This window comes from Cydia strobilella, chromosome 23 (genome assembly GCF_947568885.1).
Source record: "Cydia strobilella chromosome 23, ilCydStro3.1, whole genome shotgun sequence".
Classification (NCBI taxonomy): domain Eukaryota; kingdom Metazoa; phylum Arthropoda; class Insecta; order Lepidoptera; family Tortricidae; genus Cydia; species Cydia strobilella.
In genome coordinates, this window is record NC_086063.1 from 3,351,506 (window position 1) to 3,371,912 (window position 20,407).

The following is a 20,407-nucleotide window of genomic DNA, read 5'->3' on the forward strand; positions in this document are numbered from 1 at the left end:
AATATGTGATACAGTTATGAGGCTCAGACGTAGTATAATGCCTTATTATTGTTAGTTTTTGTACATAGTGTAATTTGTATACATACTTAACCTATAAAATTGTTACTCTGTGTAGTTTAAACGAACGGATTGTTCAAATTTTATATTTGAGATACAATTGTGTGTTCAGTTATAAACAATACTCATTTATTTTAATTATTATTCAAGTCATTTACTAACTTATTCGATATTAGTCATAAGTTATTATATTTTAATAAAGAAATGTAAATAGGAGAGGTCTTGTTTTAACTTATTTTCATTAAACGGTTATACTTTTTACAAATGGTTTTCATTTAACTCCTTTACTGAATAATTAAATTTTTTTGAACCAAAGATTCATTGTCTATTGAATAGAGATAGACTGTAAATTTTAAAACAAAATTCGTGCTTCAATTTGACAGCTATGTGAGTTATATGTGGTATTTTCTATAAAAAGGGACCTTATTGTCGATGGCGCTGACGTCATTATAAACGATGCTCCGAAATAAATACAATGCCGCGCGACGCTGTGCGGCGTAAGCGCCATCGACAATAAGGTCCCTTCCCATAGAAAATGCCATATATGTAGATGGCACAGTACACTCCGTACACCGGTCGATCCACAAGAGCGGGCACGAATGGAATGAGTGAGTGAATGAAAATATCTATGTGCGTATCACATTAACCAATAAAATGGTGGCTCTGACTGTATACCGATACAGGGGTCACTCATACATACTCACTCATACTCATATACAGTTTCGTTCATTCCATTCGTCCCTGCCGGCCTACAACATGATTGGCGCGAGAGTATCTCGCCGCGACATAGACTACCCTTCCTCCTTTAATTCATACAGTTAGCAAAAGACGGGTAGTCTATCTCGCGGCGAGATACTGTCGCGTCAATCATGTGCTCGGCCTACAGCTTTCGTGAATCAATCTATACATTATACTATCTGTATAGTAGTAGAAAAAGAGGAGTCTTTGCCCAGTTATCGTAAGCTTAAAAAATGTAGATATAGGGACAGAACGCACAAACAAAAAAGAAATAAAAAACCTTAATGGAATTAAAAATAAAATTTATTTCCACTTGAATATCTCACAAAACGCCGCACCACTCGTCAACTCGGCCAATGGTCGACACTACTCTAAGTTATACCGTAAAACAAAGCTCATATATATAAATATATAACTACTGTATGTATATTATGTACCCAGTTCTTATCGTGCTATCGAAGCGACTCTATAGTTCCCGTGACAGCATAATTACAAAGTCACTACCGTACTAACGACAACAGGTAACTGACCATGTCGGACCTTAAAGGACAAAATCGATGGTACAGTCGAGTTCACAAACGTTCCAAAAATATATGTACACGCCTTCAAGACACTGATAATAAGGTCGTGTAAATATATTTTTGGAACATTGCCTTGCAAAGATGTTTGGAAACTCGGCCATACGTATGTAAAATATCTTATTTTACTTTTCAGCAAGTACAGGTAAAATCTCAAAAACTGGTAATAAAATGAATTAAAACAATTTCACATTTGAGTGAACGTTTCATTTTGGCAAATATTTCATTCAATTACACGATCAATTTATAACAGGCTGTTCACAATTTACCTTAAAAAACCGGCCAAGTGCGAGTCGGACTCTCGCACCAAGGGTTCCGTACTTTTTAGTATTTGTTGTTATAGCGGCAACAAAAATAAATACTGTGAAAATTTCAACTGTCTAGCTATCACGGTTCATGAGATACAGCCTGGTGACAGACGGACAGACGGCAGCGGAGTCTTAGTAATAGGGTCCCGTTTTTACTCTTTGGGTACGGAACCCTAAAAATTAGCAATTTTGAGGTATTACGCAGTTTACCTTGAACCAGAACTCTATTTTCAACTCTGGTTATAATATTAGCTGAAAATCGTTGACTTTTTGTTTGCCGCTTCATCTATTGTCGAGTAGCAGTACTGATAGTTCCGCTACTTGCCGCTAGATGTAGACTACGGAAATAATAGTCATTTCGGTAACAAAACCGATGCATGGTGTGAGCACTCTTGTTTTCTTAATTCTCTTTGGTCTGATGGAACTTTGCTGTTATGATATCACGCAAACGAGAAGAGAAAGGCGCCTAACATCGAATCGCTTTATACTTTAACACATAATGAGGTCACGTTTCCTCTTATATACGCCATTTTCACAAAACATACTGAGCATTTGATCACTGGCTCTAACACATTGAAATAGGAAAAGATTTAGAGGCCCCACACTAGCGTCTCCCGAGCGTCGTCGTGTAGTCAACTCTAAGGCTGCTGTTTGACTGCGCAGCGACGCCATTTACCATAGCGCTGACTAGACGACGACGCTCGAAAGACGCTAGTGGGGTAGCCCTTAAGCTAAGGATCAGACTGGTCAAACAAAAGGGCTAAATATTCGAATTATTGACAAGGGGTACCTTTCTCACAGCCGAATTTTCGAATGATTATTAAAGGTTGTTCCTCAGACGAATATGCACCTTAAAAATATAAGAAATAAAGTTACAAATTGCTTATTTATACAGAGTTTAAAGCGAGCGTTGTCGGTCCTTATATTTCAGTGAATTTCGAGATGCAGATTGACAGTTTTAATATTGAAACGTCAAAATTTGTGATTTCTTGTAAAAGTATAATACTACACTTAATTAGATAATAATAGAAAATACGCGATCGCCTCACGCTCTATACATCCATACCTACCTTAATTATTAACTAGTAAGTATGCGAAACATCACACACAACACAAGTACATAGTCAAAATGAAAGCTTCACACCAAATCACAAAAAAAACTGTTAATTACAAAAAGAAATGTTGTATGCATCGAGAGACCAACCCTAGATATTTAACTAATTATGTGCCATTTTCAACCAAAAGGGTACTTGTCAGTTGTCAATAAGGCACTATTTCCATAAAGCTTCAATTTCAAATCAACCTTATCGACAACCGACAATGGTACCTTTTAATTGAAAACGTCACATATTCTGTCAATCTTAAAATTGCGATAAGCGCGTACAATTTCGTCCCGCCTGCTCCTATCTCTATCGCACGCGCGTCGGGAGCACGCGGAGCATTTTATCGCTGTCTCGCCCATGACGCCGGCGGTCAATCCTAGTGTGTAAGGGGGATAGCAATATAATTAATTATACGCGTGCGATAGAGATAGGAACAGATGGGTCAAAGTACGATATTCTCAGTGGTTACTTTAAGTAACATTACGTACAAAAGATTTATTTATTATTAGTTATTATTAATTACAGCTTGTTGCTTTAGATGTTTTTTGTTTACCCCTATAAAGTTCAAGAAACGTAACAATTTTTACAGTACATATGGTGCTACTTTACCGCACTAGTGCGATAATTAGCACATTACGTGACTATGTCGAAAATTTAAAGGGTCATATGTACTGTATGTACTGTGAAACGTTGTACGATGTACATGTGCGAATAGGTAATTCGCAACTGTTTAGTAATGTATAATTTATCACCACTCGTTGCGAATTTCCTATTTTTCGCACTTGTATAGTAATGTACTATTTTAAGGTTGTCCGCTCCATGAACATACAAATCACATTTTTATTTATACGAAGAAGGAAATAATATTTGACACTTTTAACGATCAATAATAAACATTATTGCTATAACTACAAAGTCCTTAATACTTTGATCACAATGACGAATAATACACATCTAACAATTTCAGTATGATTACCTATAGATGCGTAAAGAGCGTGTAAAATACCTGCTACTCAAAACTTGAGACGCGGTTATACGTTAGAAAGAGATGAAAATACAAAGGTGTCTATCTGACGTATAGCTGCGTCCTTGTCGGCCCGAGGGGTGATTTTTTAAATTAGAGTGGTCAATAGCATGGTGCTTATTCACATTTAGCCTACTAGTCAATATTACATATTGGCATAAGCATGTGTTCTACCAATATTACAACCATGAAAGCAGGTACAAATATTAGACAACCAGTGTTTTGAAATTCATTTGACCTACTATCAGGTGCTTCACAATCTTGAAATACACATTTAGAATGGAATCAAGAGTTGGTAGCTTTTACAATAGATTAGTTTGACACTTTCTAATTCAGCCTTATAATTAGAAAGAGACAACACGACCGTGCTCTGCTGACCTCTCGCTCCCTCGGACACAAGCGATCAAGTATCAATTCGACACTGGCTATACAACGAGTCACCGACACCGATACATCGCTCGACAGCCACATTTTGTATATTTATATTTGTCATTATTGAAAAGAAAAACATAATTAACGCTAAGCTAAGTTAACCTGTTGAGCTGACACTCACTTTGTACATTATACAACACGTAACATAATGAATAAAATGAAAGCACCGGCGGCCCGTCCGGCACCAAAATACGACCCATAAATTATGTCTTTTTAAAAACAAATTTCATACAAACGATAAAATACATGTTCTCGATAAATTAAAAAAGTTAGAAATACAAATCAGTATACATTATACAACAACGCCGGCCGGACCGCCGCTAGATTAAAAACAAATAAAAAATAAGTAAAAGTCCATGACACGTACATTAATAATATTATACAAGGGCGTCGCGGTCCGAGCGCTCACTATATAGAACACTGGGTCGCTTGGCACAGACCGACCCACCGTCCACGAATAAAACTAAACGTCATCGCAATTCATTTATTATCTATCTTCGAAACGGCACGCTTTGCGAGAAATCCTACGGAAACTTGTACTTCCCTCAGAACCCTCCTAAAAATCGAAAAGCTCCGGCGGCGGGATAGGATGGGTCGGGAGACAGTCGCAGGGGGGCGAAGGAGGGGAGGGAGGGGAAACCGCTCGCGGCTGCCGTCGCAGCGTATGCACGCTGTACGAATACGATTGATGCGGCATTCGCGGTCGCAGCGTCGCCCGACCCGCATCCATGTCCGCACTATCAGCTCTCAGAGACAGCGACGACCTAGGTTGGATAGTTTGGGATGGATTCGGCGAGAGCGGCGGTCTCAGATAATCGCTGCGCGCTAACGAAAGTTCCGCCGGGGTGTAAGCGGCCAGGAAATGCGCTAACGCACCTGATGGGGTCCGCATGCCTCCGTTCGCCATCACCACCATGTCCTCGGCCGAGAGCCGCAAGGAGTCCGTGCGCGGGGGCGGCGGGGGCGGCGCGCGCTCGGAGGAGGAGGAGCGCTCGCGGCGCGGGGAGGGCGGCGAGGAGGGGGGAGTGGAGGGAGGGGAGGGGCGGCGGCGGCGGCGGCGGCGCGGGGCGCTCCCGGGCAGTCACAGTTTGAGCTCGTTCGCGATCTTGGACGCAATGTTCTTGAAGCCGATGCTAGTGCCTGGGTAAAAGAAAGATACATTGTAGCGTGTTGTGAATATAATATAAGGTAAAATTCTAAAATGTTAATATACGAATTTTGAAATAGTAATAATGATAATAATATTAGGTAAATTGTTATTTTGTTAAAATAATAGCAGTTTGCACAATGTTACATTTTATGGTTAACTGTGTACAAATGTACTAGATAAATGTGGAAGAGCGGGGCTTCCTGTCACAGGTATTATACATACTTACTAGGAAGTCCCAACCATGAGAGTGTTATGATGTACTATTTAACGAAATAAATGCTTTTTGATTTTGATTTGATTTTTTTGAGCGTGCTGCGTCAAAAATCGGGTCGAGAGTAATTTAAATGATGCATGAATTATCAACGTTAGTTCTCTGATAAAATAATTAGTTTATTCTTTCTCCTGAAACAGTTGTCCAATTATCTTTATCCTCTTTTATTTATCTACAGTTCTCAACAAGGTTAGATGCGATACCTACTGACCGGATATCCGAGTGGCGGGGAAGTTTGCACACTTCGATTTCCAACTAGGGTGCGCGTTAGGGTCGACATGTATATTATATATGGTTCTTAACACGCGATACTGACCGGATATCCGCTTGAAGCGCACGCCGTTGAGCGAGAGGCGAGGTAGCTTGCACACTTCGATCTCCCACTGGACTAACGAGTCCGCGTTAGGGTCGCCATGTACGCAGAGGAGGAGGAAGCGCTCGCGCTGCTCGTAATCGCAGTTGTTCGCGTCTAGAACCTGAAACAGAAAGTTTATCAACATTATATTGAATCGAAGAAATCTGTGTACGGGCTGCAAGTAAGATCATTTAACTATCAAGCTCGGATCGGCTTAGAATTTTCACTAGGTAAGTATCTAGCTCGCTAAATCAGTACTGAAGCAATTTTTTTTATTTTTACATTAACTTCTTTGCATTATTGAGATTTTCCTCATGTGATCGCAGTTATCTGGAAATTTGATTAGAGGATTGTTTGAGAAACGAGTTCATGATATCAACTTAACTTACCTTGCGAATTTCCGCCATAATCTCATTAGGGTCCCGTGACGAAGTAGTCTTCATACTCCACGTGAATCGCAGAACTCGCGGCTTCACCTGCTCGTCGTTGCCTTGTCTGTGTGTCACATATACATATCATCACATATTATGTAGTAGTGTACCATCAGCTGCAAAAGTGGATGGCGACTTTATCAATGAATACATTTATAATTTCTCCATGCCATTTCGCATCTCAGTGAACGTCTACTGCACAGACTTGGAAGTGACTGGTGGGCTCTGAAACGCGCGAGCGCTCGCTGGCCGCTGACGCCGACCGCCATATATTGGTTAAAATCATTGAGAAATAAGTAAGTCTAGTGCTCACTCCATACATTGATTTCCTTACTTAACTTACTATAAATGGGTTTTTATCTGTGTATGGAGTGAACACTAGCTTGATTATTTCTCTATGGTGAAAACAAAAGCATAGTGGTCGACACCAGCGTCGAGCGTACACGCTTGAAGCGTTTCGTGTCGAGGGCCTGACAGTGTGATTGTGCTAGAAACATCATAATTTCGAAGGAGTTTGACGTTTACGGTATCACTTCCACGTTTGTCACGGTAGTCTATGCAGAGCTTGATCTGACTCTGTGGCATTGTCGAAACAAGAATAATATCAGCATATCATGTTGCAGCTTAATCAAAAGGCATCTTATGAGCTGAAATTGGACTATAACGTTACTTTAACGTTATTTATATGAATTTCATGTTATCAATTTTTGTTTTGTACAATAAAGTGATTTACTACTACTACTACTACTACTACTTTAGCCCTACAATAGTTGGATTTATGGGGTGATATTTGCAATTGAACTAGTGTATATTGCATAGGGTCACCTGAATTTAACGGTTTAAAAAAAGGTTTTGATCCCATCCGTTAGGAACCTTTTTCTTACTTCTTCACAGATTCCGTTTTTAAGATTACCAAGAGAAGATTAGCAAGTGGCCCATCCATTGGTAGAAAATTGGCATTTCTACTTCAGAATTTTACGGAAACAATACAAATAGGTACATTTGAATTTTAGTGTTACGTACTAGACGAATCTAAAAGTTAAGTAAGTGCTATTTGTCAAAGCATTGAATACACCAAACTCTTTGCTATCATGACAGACGGATAAATTTTAGGAGCTTAGTTTTGCCACATTTCTTGTAGGTATAAAAACGTCAAGCAAAAAATATGCTAACTTATATATACTTAACCCTAAACTTACCTTATATTAACGTTAAAAAAATGATATGATGACCCTTTAAAGTCCAACCATGCTTTTTTCAAATAAAATAAAAACAAAAATATTTCGTTCATTTAAATGTGACCAAAAAACCTATATACCTATTCGTATAGTTCGATTTCACAAAAGTTGGCATGAACTGAAGTATCAGAAAATAGCAATGTGTGTGCGTAAAAATGATAGGACGTCACAAAAATTAAACATATTTAATTTGCTTATTTCATTTAATTAATCTTTGGTGAATCGATTTAAGTACCTACTTGAGAATATATTGGACACATCAAAACCTTAGACCTCTGAATTTTATCATGTTAATAAAGGGCCGAATGTCAACTATATTCTCAACAGCTCCCACAATTGGTAGACCAATACACTAGTTTTAAAAACGTAAAAGGAAAAAAAATGATAATTACCCAAGCAAGGTTTGTGGACTAGCGCCTACGGCATGCTTCGGGGTGGTTGCATCCAACGGCCTATAATAAAACAGACACATCAACTAATCAGAGGGCGCCACAAGTGCCTTCTGCTATTTGTATCGAGCTGATCACATTTTATTAACTATTTTTTTCTTTAAAAAGTCATATTTTCATGATTTGCAATAAACCTGATAATCAAAATTTTGCATTATAAAAAACCGTAAGTTTAGGTCGAACATTAAAACATATCTTTTGCAACATATCTTAACATTAACTACATTATAAAGTTTGTTCTCGTGACAACAATATAAGTGACCTAAACTTGCGGTTTTCGATATATATAAGCCAATATATTGTAATAAATTGCACATAAATTTTATTTCCTCTTTTCAGCTGAATACAAAAAATCCGAAACAAAAAGGGTGCACAAACAAATTTGTAAAAAGCACGCAGTAGCACACAAACACAATTCTGGCTTTCTAATACAACCTATCAAGTTAAAGGGGCCCACTGACTATCAGTCCGCCGGACGATATCGGCCTGTCAGTTGTTCGGAACTGTCTAATTTTCGTTCCGACAGGCCGATATCGTCCGGCGGACTAATAGTCAGTGGGCCCCTTTAGACAAACTTACCTTGCAGTTCGCTTAACTTCAAAATGCTATACATGCTCACATCTCACTTGGACGAAGAGAGATAAAGATAAGGTACCACAATTCAGATTTTTCATTTCCTCAAAAAAAAAACAAAAAAAAAACAAACGCAAAATGAGATTAGTAAAACTGGCGTAGGTTACGGCTCGGAAAAATTTGGAAAAAGCAAAACTGTTATCTCTGTTAATCACAATGTAATCCATCCGATTTTATGCCTTATTCATACTTATCCCAGTAATAAAGATAAAGATAGTTTATTATTCAAGTAGGCATATTACAATGCGCTGCCTGAAACCAATGCGCTGGTATCAAATTGCAGAAAGGTATCTATTAAAATAAAATAAAGAATAATAAGAATGAATTATAAAGGCGGAAAAAATCCTATGCTAAAAGAAAAAAGCTACGGACCCTCCAATATGCAATGACATCCCTTCTCAAACCAAATTTTAGCCAAAATTTTGAGCTAAAACATAAAATCGGCTGGAAAACATATTCTCACACGAAACTTTTAAAAAACTTAAGAAAAACTTGGTTTAATAGACGTGCTGTGGCCTAATCATAATATATTAATTTTTCATTAAATAAAATACGTAATATTATAGCGATAATAGGACAACTGTTGTAGTTTGCAATGTTTTCAAAGTAATCTTCATGATATCACGTTACGTTCATATTGTACGACGTTGTTGTTACTATTTATAGGTACGACAAAACCCCGTGTACACATTATATTACTTTGGGGCTGTTGTCGTGGTAAGTAGAACATCATTTCTACGCTCGACGCTGACACCAGCCGCCATTCGTTTGTTTGCAACTGACGTCACCGTCGAGCGTAACGCTCGGAGCGTGCATTTCGTGGATGAGGCATACGTTTAAAAGTAAATAAGGCAAATCAAAAGGTTACTAACTTAGGACTTAGTAACCTTTTAATAACTAAATAAATATGCATGGATTAAGACCACAGCACACCACTCCTCGACCAAAATAAATCCGAGCGCGCCTACCTCCGCTGAATGTCCAGCGAGGCAAATATGCGCGGTTTCTGGCGAGTCGTCGACTCCCCCAACACGGAGAGGCTGTTAAATAAATACCTACGTCTACAATTGTGCTTAAAAAGGCTCTAGTCTCAGACTAAAATACCTAAACGAGGAGCCACGAAAAAAATGCTCGAAGCGGGCAGTGGCGAGCGTTTTTTGCGTTTTTCGTGGCCCTAGCTTAAGTGACTACATTAGTGCTTGGAGAATTCTACCTATTGAAATTAAGTTTTTTTCTAAAATTTTTACTTCACAATTTATTGGTTTTACCGTCAAATTAATCTCATGTATTCCTTTACTACTGGTTTTACTGATAAAGAGTAATTGTGAAATAAAAATTAATTACTTAATTGCTATACCAGCAAACCCAATTTATCTTAAAGTATACACTCTACGCTATTTGAAACCAACCAAATAGCATGACTGTGTCTATGATCGCTCAGTGACGTGTTTTTTAAATTAATTACGGAGAGTTATATCCTGCAAAAATAAACCTTTAACCTTATCGACGCCAATGACGGATATATTCGCACCGTAGGTCCAACGCCGAAGACGGATTAATCCGTCACAGACCACAGAGCAACATAGACCTACGTGCATGTGCAGGATAAAGTATAATTTTAGTTTTGACACTTCGGTGACGTGGCGTCCGAGTTACAGCTTTATTGTTTGACACGACGTCGAAAAGGTTATTTAAACAGCACGAATACTAAAATGTGGCTTTCCATCAGAGAAGGGTCCTTATGCTTAATATGCAATAAGGACCATTCTATCAGATTTCTGTTGGAACTTTAGACGAAAAACTCCTTATTGCACTTGAAGCATAAGGACCCTTCTGTGATGGAAAGCCACAAATATTATCAGTTTCTCACGTTCTTACCTTTTTATGGTATGAATATTATAAATATCAATAGGTAAAGTCCAGATTTTTAGCCCAGAAAATACTTGAACATATTTGTACAAATGTCGTGTCTTGCTTTCCTATGAGGTCAGGTGGGGTAAAAGAACGCAAGAAAACCGTATGAGGGAAGAGGAAAGTCCTTCTACGTAAGTATTTTTAAGTTAATTTTATTTACCTATATGCATTAGTTTTATTTCATTTAGTTTTTAATATCTTTAAGTATCTCTAACTATTTATTTTCACTACAAGCGTTTCTTTTGCTCCACCTAACCTTACTAGGGAAACAAATACAACCCAAATACGGCCAAGTGAGTTACGGCCTATAAGGCAATAAATAAAACACACGTGAATGTTATTGAAAAACCTGATTATTCGGAGAAGCAACACGCCCGGTATCACTAAACATGATTTTGACAATTTGGTTATAGACGTTGCGCCAATTCAAAAATACTATCATTATTTAATTTTGGCATTTTCTTACAAGTCGTAAACATCATTTATACATGTAAATGCAACGATGCGATGGCCGAATACGAATATGATAAACATTTGAAGTAATTACAATGAATTATTTTAATAAGAATGTCAAGAAATGTATTGAAATTTATACGTGTAATATTTAATTTTTTCAAAACCCTAAACAGTTTACAATTTAACTGCTTTTAGTAAAGAATTAAATACTGATCATTTTTTTTAATGCGTAATTTTTCGTAAAATCACAATTCGTGTCTTTATACTACACGTATAAAAAGTTTCAAAACAATAGCTTATAATCGATGAAATTAAACTAAAAATGCGTTGCAAAGCAAATACAATGTCAACCGAAAACGCCAAAGGGTGAAAAAAATCTCAAAATATAAAATTACTAAATTACATAAACTACCTAAACTTAGATTACATTAGAATTTATTGCATTTAGCCTTCACAATAATAACATATTGATTTATTTTGGGTAGAAAAATGTTCAAAGAAATTATAATGCACTGTTTGTGTGCGTGGGTCTTCCGGGTTTTATATAAAATATTTTACTATGTAATGTAAAGTGACCTTGTCGTTTTCTGTTCATAAGTTTTTTTTATAAAGGAGATTGCCGTTTTTTGGTAATCGTTGGGCGATATCTTTCACCACAGCCAAAAAATATTTACCTACATTATAAAAATACTTTCATATTTTTAACCAGGTTATATTTCGTTACTAAGTTAGTACGCCGCAATAATAGATCAACTAAAAAAAGTTTCCATCATCATCAGTCATTTAAATATTTTTCGTAAATTAAAAAGCCTCGATGAAAAAAAAATAACTGTACGGTATGCGGTATGTACGGTATCTGTGTAATGACTCTTAGATAAAACGGCAATTTCCTTATACAATTTTTTTATGTACTAGTTGGTACATTTAAGACAACGTCTCAATTGAATTTAAGTGAACCAAACACATTTATACAAATATTTCAGCACCTAAGTTTTGCCATCAATACGGGATCTATACAAGAGTGTTACACAAGAATATATACATATGAGTAGGATTCTAAAGTAGTCATACAAGTAAAATACGTCGGATACATATGAGAGACAAAATAATTAGGTATACTGAGCATCCAGCAACAGGATATTCTTAATTATCAACAGCGTATTTAAGTGACTAAAGTTACCTTGTATTTCGTTTTCCGTGTATATTTTTTTTTTCTTCGTGGTGCACTTTAAAAAATATACTTGTAGTTATTATTACTTAATTGATGCCATTTTAGTAACTCACATGTACCCGATGTACTCTACACAAAAATAAAGAAAAGATTGCACATTTATATTATAAAAATTTTGATAAACATAATTCCTGATTTACGTCACAACGTTGACTGGAAAAATATGGATGATTTGCGAAATAAAACAAAATGTAAACATAATAAACAGATTTAAATAAAAAATATAATTACGTATATTTCAACAAACGGACTATATACCACTATGTATTATATAAAGAGTCAAGAACACATACCTATACGTATCTATTTCACAAACCTAGTTAGATGTTTTTGTTCACACTTTAACACACAAAAATGTCAAATGTACAAATATGTACAACGATTTAAACGCTACGATAACACAAAGTACGGAACCCTAAAAGTGTATAATTATGGAAAACAGTGGAGTAGAATAGGCCGCTAACATAATATGTCATTTATATATTATACCTTTTTTAGACTGATAGATGCACAGACACAAGGAAATACATTGAAATGTCATAGGGATATACGATTCTATTGTCAAAACGATTGTTGTTATACATAATTATATTTATCTGCTATAAGACAGAAGCGCTTTTGATCGTTGATGTAGTGGTAAAATAATACTAACCGCCATTCATGTTAATATATTGTCCAATTAAAAACAACCGGTTATCACTTAAAAATCTATTTTTTAAGGCAGCTCCAAAAATTCAAAACAGTTTTTGACTTTACGAGCAAAAGAAAAAACTGCTCGGTTTTGGCGCCAATGTTTTTTATCAATAGTTAACCACCTTCAATGAAAAAACTATTTAGCAATTGAATGTAAGTACGAAGTACACTAAACTTTTTCCTATAGATAATTACGAAACAAGCTAACTTTTAGTCGCATCATACGTCAGTCTGGGTATAATATATTTTAGCCATTCATATGACAGGTGAGAGTAATATATTTGGATCTAACATTTGAGAGAGATCGCAGAGATCGGTTTGTCACTAGCCTCTCATAACAGTTGAATATTGCTCCTATGGTTTTGGCCTATTTGACACAATATACTATGTTCTACACACCTATATATCTGGGACGTGGGGTATTTTTTTCGTGTTGTATTCCAGTGTTTTCTATGTGGTAACATCTACTGAGTATTTGTACCAAAGCTATTAGGATCTGCCGCTTACAATCTAAACAATTATCATTATATACTGATATATCTCACTCACTCCTTATAAATAGTAGTTACACGTTGTGACAGATGTCGAAATTCCTTTAATGACTTACGTGTTTTAAATATGTCAGTTCTTTCAACTGATTCAAAGAATCTAAATATTTTTTATTTCGATACAAGTTGACAATAACGTAATCACAAAATTGATAAACCATCTAAAAGTGCTTTGGGATAATTTCGAAAATCGTCATCACAAGACTGATATTGCTCAGATTCTGATTTTATTACGTTTCACATAGTACTCATAAATGCTGATGATCGGAGGATATTAAATGTAGGTACCTATTTTAATGAATTAATGACTTTCACAAGAGAAAATCAACACTATTAAGTTTATTTTACTGATTTTGTAAATACTTTTTTTTAATTATCTGTCGTTCGAAATTATCCTAATGCACTTTATTCGTAGTATTAAAATAATGATAGATGGAATAATGAAGTTAGGAATAATCGACTGTTTATCCGTCACACGTATAGTAGTTGCATTTGTGGACCATTTCAAACATCATAGGAAAATACGACTAAGAATAACAAGTGGGTAGAACACGATGGAAATATATTATATTACCTATAGGTAGTAAGTATTAAATATCCTTTCAAAATGGTCCACATCCGAAGTCCAACAGCGAGAGAAAATTTACTGAAAAATCTAAATATAGCGTGTATAATAATACAAATATACAAAATATTTATTTTCAGTCGTCGATTTTTTTTAACAATTTAGGCAGAGTCCAAAACGTCAACGAGAAAATATCAATAGGTAAAGGTTTGTGCTATTTTGTGAACTTAAACAAATATAGAGCCCTGGAATGTAGAAAATTCGTTCCGAATAAGAGCGTTTTCACATTGTCCGATCGGATATGCATCCGCGTAGTCAGGCCGCGGCCGCCGTCTTTAGCGGTCACACACACTACAACAAACTATGCCTACACATACGCAGACAAACAAATATTATCGGTCCGACAGCTGACGGGGGGCTCCGACATAGCTGAAATTATCGGAAGCGCCTTTCGATATTGGATGTCGGAAGGCGCCTATGAGAAAAACATCTGCAGCAGCCATATATCATCAAATCCGCCTTTTTTGCATTCTCTATCGTTTTTTTAGTAATGATTTATTAAATGAATAAATCAATACAAGAAAACACTTATGTCTTACATTTTACTTCCATCCGAAATCCGATATCGGATTGGGCAATATGAAAACGGTCTTAGAACTCGATGCACTTACAGCTAGGATGAAATGCGGCGCGACGGGACTAGGTATTTCTCTACATGCCATTTCACGAAAGCAATCAAATCAAATACCTTATACCTAATACCTTCTGTACTTTTGAAATTTTCTATAAAAAACTTACACTGCAGTGTAAAAATATATTTTTGCCGTGAGTATAGTTTCATTAATTTCTATAAAATAACATGTAGAAAGAATTGTCGTCGCGATTAATGTTTTCTTATTTAAGTTAAATATAAATCGAACTCGTACGTAAAGTCAACTAAAGTGGACTGCTTATATTAGTTATAATACAATGAAAACGTTTCAACAACATATAAGAAATCCCTTACAGGGTAGTTTCAGATGCGACGTTAGTCTCTTGCGAATGACACAAAGATCAATTGAACTTATGGACCTTTTATAAATATGGACGGTAAATAGGGACCAAATTTCGAGACTCCAAATTCGCATCTTTGGCTATTCTGTAAGGATATTAAAAAACGCCCTGCCAAGTTCACACTTGGGAGGAGTTTTCCATAAATTTTCTATATTTTTTTAAATAACTCCATAAGTCTTGATGTGGTCGCTGCGCAGCGCTTACGGGTTCTGATTCAACCTGCGTACAACGGAACGGGTGAGCGAATCGACCAATCACGGCCCGAATCGCCCCCCTCTTCTGTCTCCGGCTCACTTTTTTATTCTTGATCAAGGCACTAGTTATAAAGCCAATAAAATGGCTGAACGCGCGAAAGATGCACAATACTTCTACACTCACTAACTCCCTCCGTTTAAAAAAAAAAACAATAAAAAAAACACGTCCGTCGCAACACTCAAGTTAAAAGGGTTGTGGATAAGACTAATAGAAGCGAATCGGTACTAAGAAAAAATTGGTATAATCGCGACCGTCGACATTCGTTAGTAGAAGCGTACGGTTAGGTAAAAATAATCGTAAAACACGGGGGATGCACGAAGGGCAACTTTAATAAAAAAAACGTGTTCGTACACCTCTCGGAAATCGGACATACTTACTTCGTACATGTTTCGCGTCAATAATTTTAAGCACTACGATCTACGGACAACACTCAAAGCTTGGCAGTAGGTACAGCACTGCTCGTAGCACACTTTCAAGTAGCGAAATTAAAAAAAAAATAGCGTTCCGTTCAATAGAAAAAAAGGGGCGTACAACATGCTTTGACAACTAATGCACTAAGACGGTCGGCAAGTCGGTCACATAACAGGGACTCGAACGGGGGTAATTTTGCGCGCTAACTCCAAAGTACGGCATTATGTACATAAAATCGAATGTGCGTACGTTCTACTGAGAGAAAGGGAGATAGGAGGTTTGAGCATCGTGCATCCCCTGTATTTGACGCGAGACCAAACACAACAATAAAATAAAAACAAAAATAAAACCGGAGCTCGGATTCTTTCGAGGGAGACAATTGAGCACCAAATAAATACAAGTGAAAGTATTAAAAAAACACAAAAATGACCCACAATTACTAGACAGTACGAATGTTAATCAAGTGACAAGTTAGAAAGTGTCTTAGAAAAATGGTGTTAACATTTTATTTACATAAACTTCGTGAAGGGAGCCCTTTTGAGATGTCGCGGCCGCTGCAGTAGTTACAGAAGGCATGCAGGGTACTCTCAAACAGGGCTCGATAAAGCACTCCTGTACGTCTTTTCCACAACCCTTTTAAATTTTCATTAAGGGCCCCAAGTTGGGCGCCACTGTTATACTATCTTAGACAAATCTACTCTATATGCATGGTGATATAATGATGGTGAAATATGGTGTGCGTGGAAAGCGGTGCCGGGCAAACATTGATGCGTGGCAGTGGACCTACCTTGTTCATTAGGTTTAAGACTTATGCGTTTCCTTATGAAATTAAAGGTGATTTTTCAAAGTTATAAAATAGAGAATGAAATTTTAATCTCACGGGCTAATTTTTTAAATTTTTTGATAAAAATACTAACTAAACTACTTGACGTCAAAACCAAATAATAGTTCATAGATATACTTGTGACGATACGAATTTTTGTTTAGTATCGTACAGCTTATAATTCAATTGCGTACAATTGTTAATTTTGATTTAAAATATCAAGTGAAACGACTTAATTATGCAATAATAATATAAAGAAACACATAATTCTCGCATATAATACAAGTGATAGTATAAATCTACTATAAAAGTGAGCGTGAAGCATCGTATAGCATATGTAATATAATAAATAATAGACAAACACATAAATTATACAACGTAGTTAGTTACATGTTAGTTGTTTAGAATGGAACTGTAGTGATGTTTAGTGTTTTGATTAGTTCACATCAAGGTATTTTTGACAAGGCGGTATATTTAAGTACTTTTAGGCGGAAAAAAAGAAACTATTATAGCTCTATCGAAGCTTTATAAAAGTAAATTTAAGACGCCGTAGTCGATTTTGAAGCAAAAATTTTAAATTGATAGATTTAGTCGTTGAAATTATACACGTTTTGTTACGTAATATCTAAATAACAAGTATTGGTTTCTATTAGCACGTGTTCTCATCTTGCCTTTTAATAATGAGGTCGCGAGCTTGCGTCACCGGTAATATATGAAAAGAAGGGGTAGTTTTTAAAAATTCATCAAAAATTTATGATGGTAAATTATACAAATTGATGTATAAGAATAGTTTCAGCAAATGTTGTAGATTGTTTAAGTATGAAAAATTATGTTGAAATTAAGTCGATTTTCAGAGAAATTGTCACTTGTTTTTAAGTAATTTCTGGAGAAAATTGATTTCGTCTAACTTTCATTTACACTACTTCAAAGTCATAATAATAAAATTGTAGTCTGATAAACGTCAAGTACAGGATATGTGTAATAGAAAATTACCATGTTTAGCCGTCCAAACTTTACGAAATTTACAAATAAGAGCGACAAAATCAGTGCTTTACGCGCGTTTACCTAAACGTCCATCAGAAGGCCAACATTACTAATTTAGCGAGTCTGTTTTCAAAAAATTGATCTGATAAAAGGTAAGATAAGAAGACGTGCTAATAGAAACCAGTACTTGTTATTTCAATTAGGTAACAAAAGGTGTACAATTTCACCGACTAAATCTATCAATTTTACATTTTTGCGACTAAAATCGACACCGGCCTCTTAAGAAGATATAAGGGAGTTTTCAAGTAGCGTGAGTAGTTGTTATAATCAAGTAATATATTTGCAAGTTAATAGTCTCTTTATCTCGCTCTAAAAATCGACAACTTTCTACTTTAATGAATTTCCGCCTTCCCAACAACATAATTAGAATGATAGAACCACAACCGCCACTTAAAACGACACCGTGAAAACTGACGTTTTCATCGAATCGTTTTATGTGTTAATATATACTTTATTTGGTTCCAATAAGGTTTAGGAAAGGTCAGTCGGGTGGGTGATGCATGTGTATTAACACCAATGTTAGTTAACCATCGGTAGACCTTATTGGGTTGCAATAAGATCTAGGAATGGTCAGTTAAGTGGGTGTGGGTGAATAGTCTTAAAAGTCACAAGAATCTAGCCGTCGTCATACAATTGAAGTTAAGTTTCTCATTTTGAAACGACATATTGAATTAACATGGAATTTCACAATGTTCACATGAACATTCAAGTACCGTATATTTATGTCTGGTATTAATTTTCGTTGCTGGAAATGGCAACACAAAGAAAGTAGAGCTAGTAGAAATTTTATAATTTTTAGAAGTCCTGTGACTTCTATTCTTTTTTTTGTACATATTACAAATATTAGCAACAAAACCTAAATACCAGACAACATACCTACTCGTAGTCTCGTATGTGTAGTTTGACGTAATTTTATTTATTTCTTTCGTTATTGCACAAAACACAAAATAATGTGTAACGGCAGACTTAATGCCTAATGGCAGTCTCTACCAGCCAATCATCTGGCAAATAAGTGTAAAATTTGTCATCGTTTTAAAACGATAGCGTAACTTCGGTTGCATGGGAGTGGCTTTTTAGCGGCTCGTTCATGTGACTATGAACCTTATTCCCTCGGTATAAGGTTCACGAGCAGTGAGCCGGAGAGTGTGTTGTGTGGTGGGGGGTGGGGGGTGGTGGGTGTGGGGGGTGTACGTACCGCTTGGAGAACCTGGAGGAGAGCTTGGAGAAGAAGGAGGGGCGCGCCTGGTGCGGGGAGCCGCCGTCGCCGTACGCGCCGCCCGCCGACGCGCCGCGCGACCGCGTCTGGCCTGCGGGGAACATTACTCACTCACTACTCTTCTTCATACCATAGAGTAACTTATACTAGAGCGGTACTGTCATAGTAAATTTTGTAACCCCAGTAAATTCACTGCCATCTGTCGACACACTTTAAAACTAAAAATAAATATTTATAAAAATACGATAAAATGTATTTAAATATGGATAAATGATTTTTTTATTTGCATTAATTATTTTTATATGATTTTGACCCATGTTCTTTCACTGGTATGCGTTAAAATTATAAATAACAAACGAAACAGTCAACGCCCTCTATACGAGTGTAGGCCAAAACTAGTGGCGCCATCTGATCGAGAATCAAATTTTCGTGATTTTCGAGGCACGTTTTTTCCTTAGACTGTATCCATCTATTACGGAGTTATATCTATCTTTGTTCATACTCATACTTATTTATATATAATATTTTAAACATTACATGTCAACTTATTTAGCCATTGCTTAGAGGATGTAACCAAACGGAGACGCCTTGTCTGTAATTTTCTGTACAAAAATGTCTGCTGATTTTTGCGGGGGAGGGGAACGTCAAATGTATACGTAACGTAAAAAGAGCCAGTCAAATAAACGTCAGTCCATACATTGTGTATGATCATTGGCCGACTATTTTCGACAGAGGGGAACGCCTGTTAATGGCTACTCCGTTTGGTTATATCTTCTAAGAGGCATTAGTTATTCAGTTGTTATACAGGGTGTCTTTAGCCGTTGGACAAACCCCGAAATTCCACGAAGGGTTACTTCTCGGGAATGGTTTAACGTTTATATTTTTTAAATTAGAACAAAAGATAAAACAACAAAAAACGATTCTTAAGGAGTCAATTCCAAAAAATACCATGTCGACGCGGGGAATGTAGCTGGCTGACTATTAATTCTAAACGGCCGTCCTTAAGTTTTTTTTTTCTAAGGTTCCATACCTGAGTGGAAGGTGGACCTGGAGGGCACGTTGCGCGGGAACACGAGCTGGTTGGGGAAGTCTCGCCGCGTCGCCGCCGCGCCCGTGCTGGCCGTCGTGCTGAGCTGCGTGTTCAGGCTGCAAGCAAACACATGCACCAAATTAATAATAATAATAACAACTAATCATACACACTGCCTGCAAATATCAAAGTCTAAAGATTCGGCCACAAAACGCACGATGTTGATATCGACCGTCACACATTGCTTAAAAACAATATGGCGGGCGTTAGAGTCGAGTGTGCACGCTTGCTGCCTGCATTTTAAGGCACCCTGTTATAGTGTAAATCTTTTGAACTGAGCTAGTTTACTCAAAGGGTCTCAAGAATACAATACCATTGAGTGGTAAATCACAAATTACGAT

General features: G+C 36.6%; 1 protein-coding gene across 12 annotated transcripts in view; it reads right to left on the reverse strand.

Moving 5' to 3' along the window:
- Positions 1–1,080: 1,080 nt before the first annotated feature.
- LOC134751773 (MAP/microtubule affinity-regulating kinase 3-like) overlaps positions 1,081–20,407 on the reverse strand; it is a 235,325-nt gene continuing 215,998 nt past the window's right edge. For 9 of the 12 annotated variants that reach the window (XM_063687255.1, XM_063687252.1, XM_063687253.1 and 6 more), the window contains 7 exons: positions 20,007–20,122; positions 18,956–19,067; positions 9,736–9,807; positions 8,078–8,137; positions 6,406–6,511; positions 5,978–6,137; positions 1,081–5,380 (listed from right to left, as the gene is read on the reverse strand). In XM_063687255.1, the coding sequence (XP_063543325.1) occupies positions 5,322–5,380; positions 5,978–6,137; positions 6,406–6,511; positions 8,078–8,137; positions 9,736–9,807; positions 18,956–19,067; positions 20,007–20,122 (685 nt within the window). In that variant the 3' untranslated portion in view covers positions 1,081–5,321. Of the gene's footprint in view, positions 5,381–5,977; positions 6,138–6,405; positions 6,512–8,077; positions 8,138–9,735; positions 9,808–11,016; positions 15,447–18,955; positions 19,068–20,006; positions 20,123–20,407 lie in introns of those variants that run through there. The other 3 variants (XM_063687246.1, XM_063687247.1, XM_063687254.1) reach the window with 3 other exon arrangements.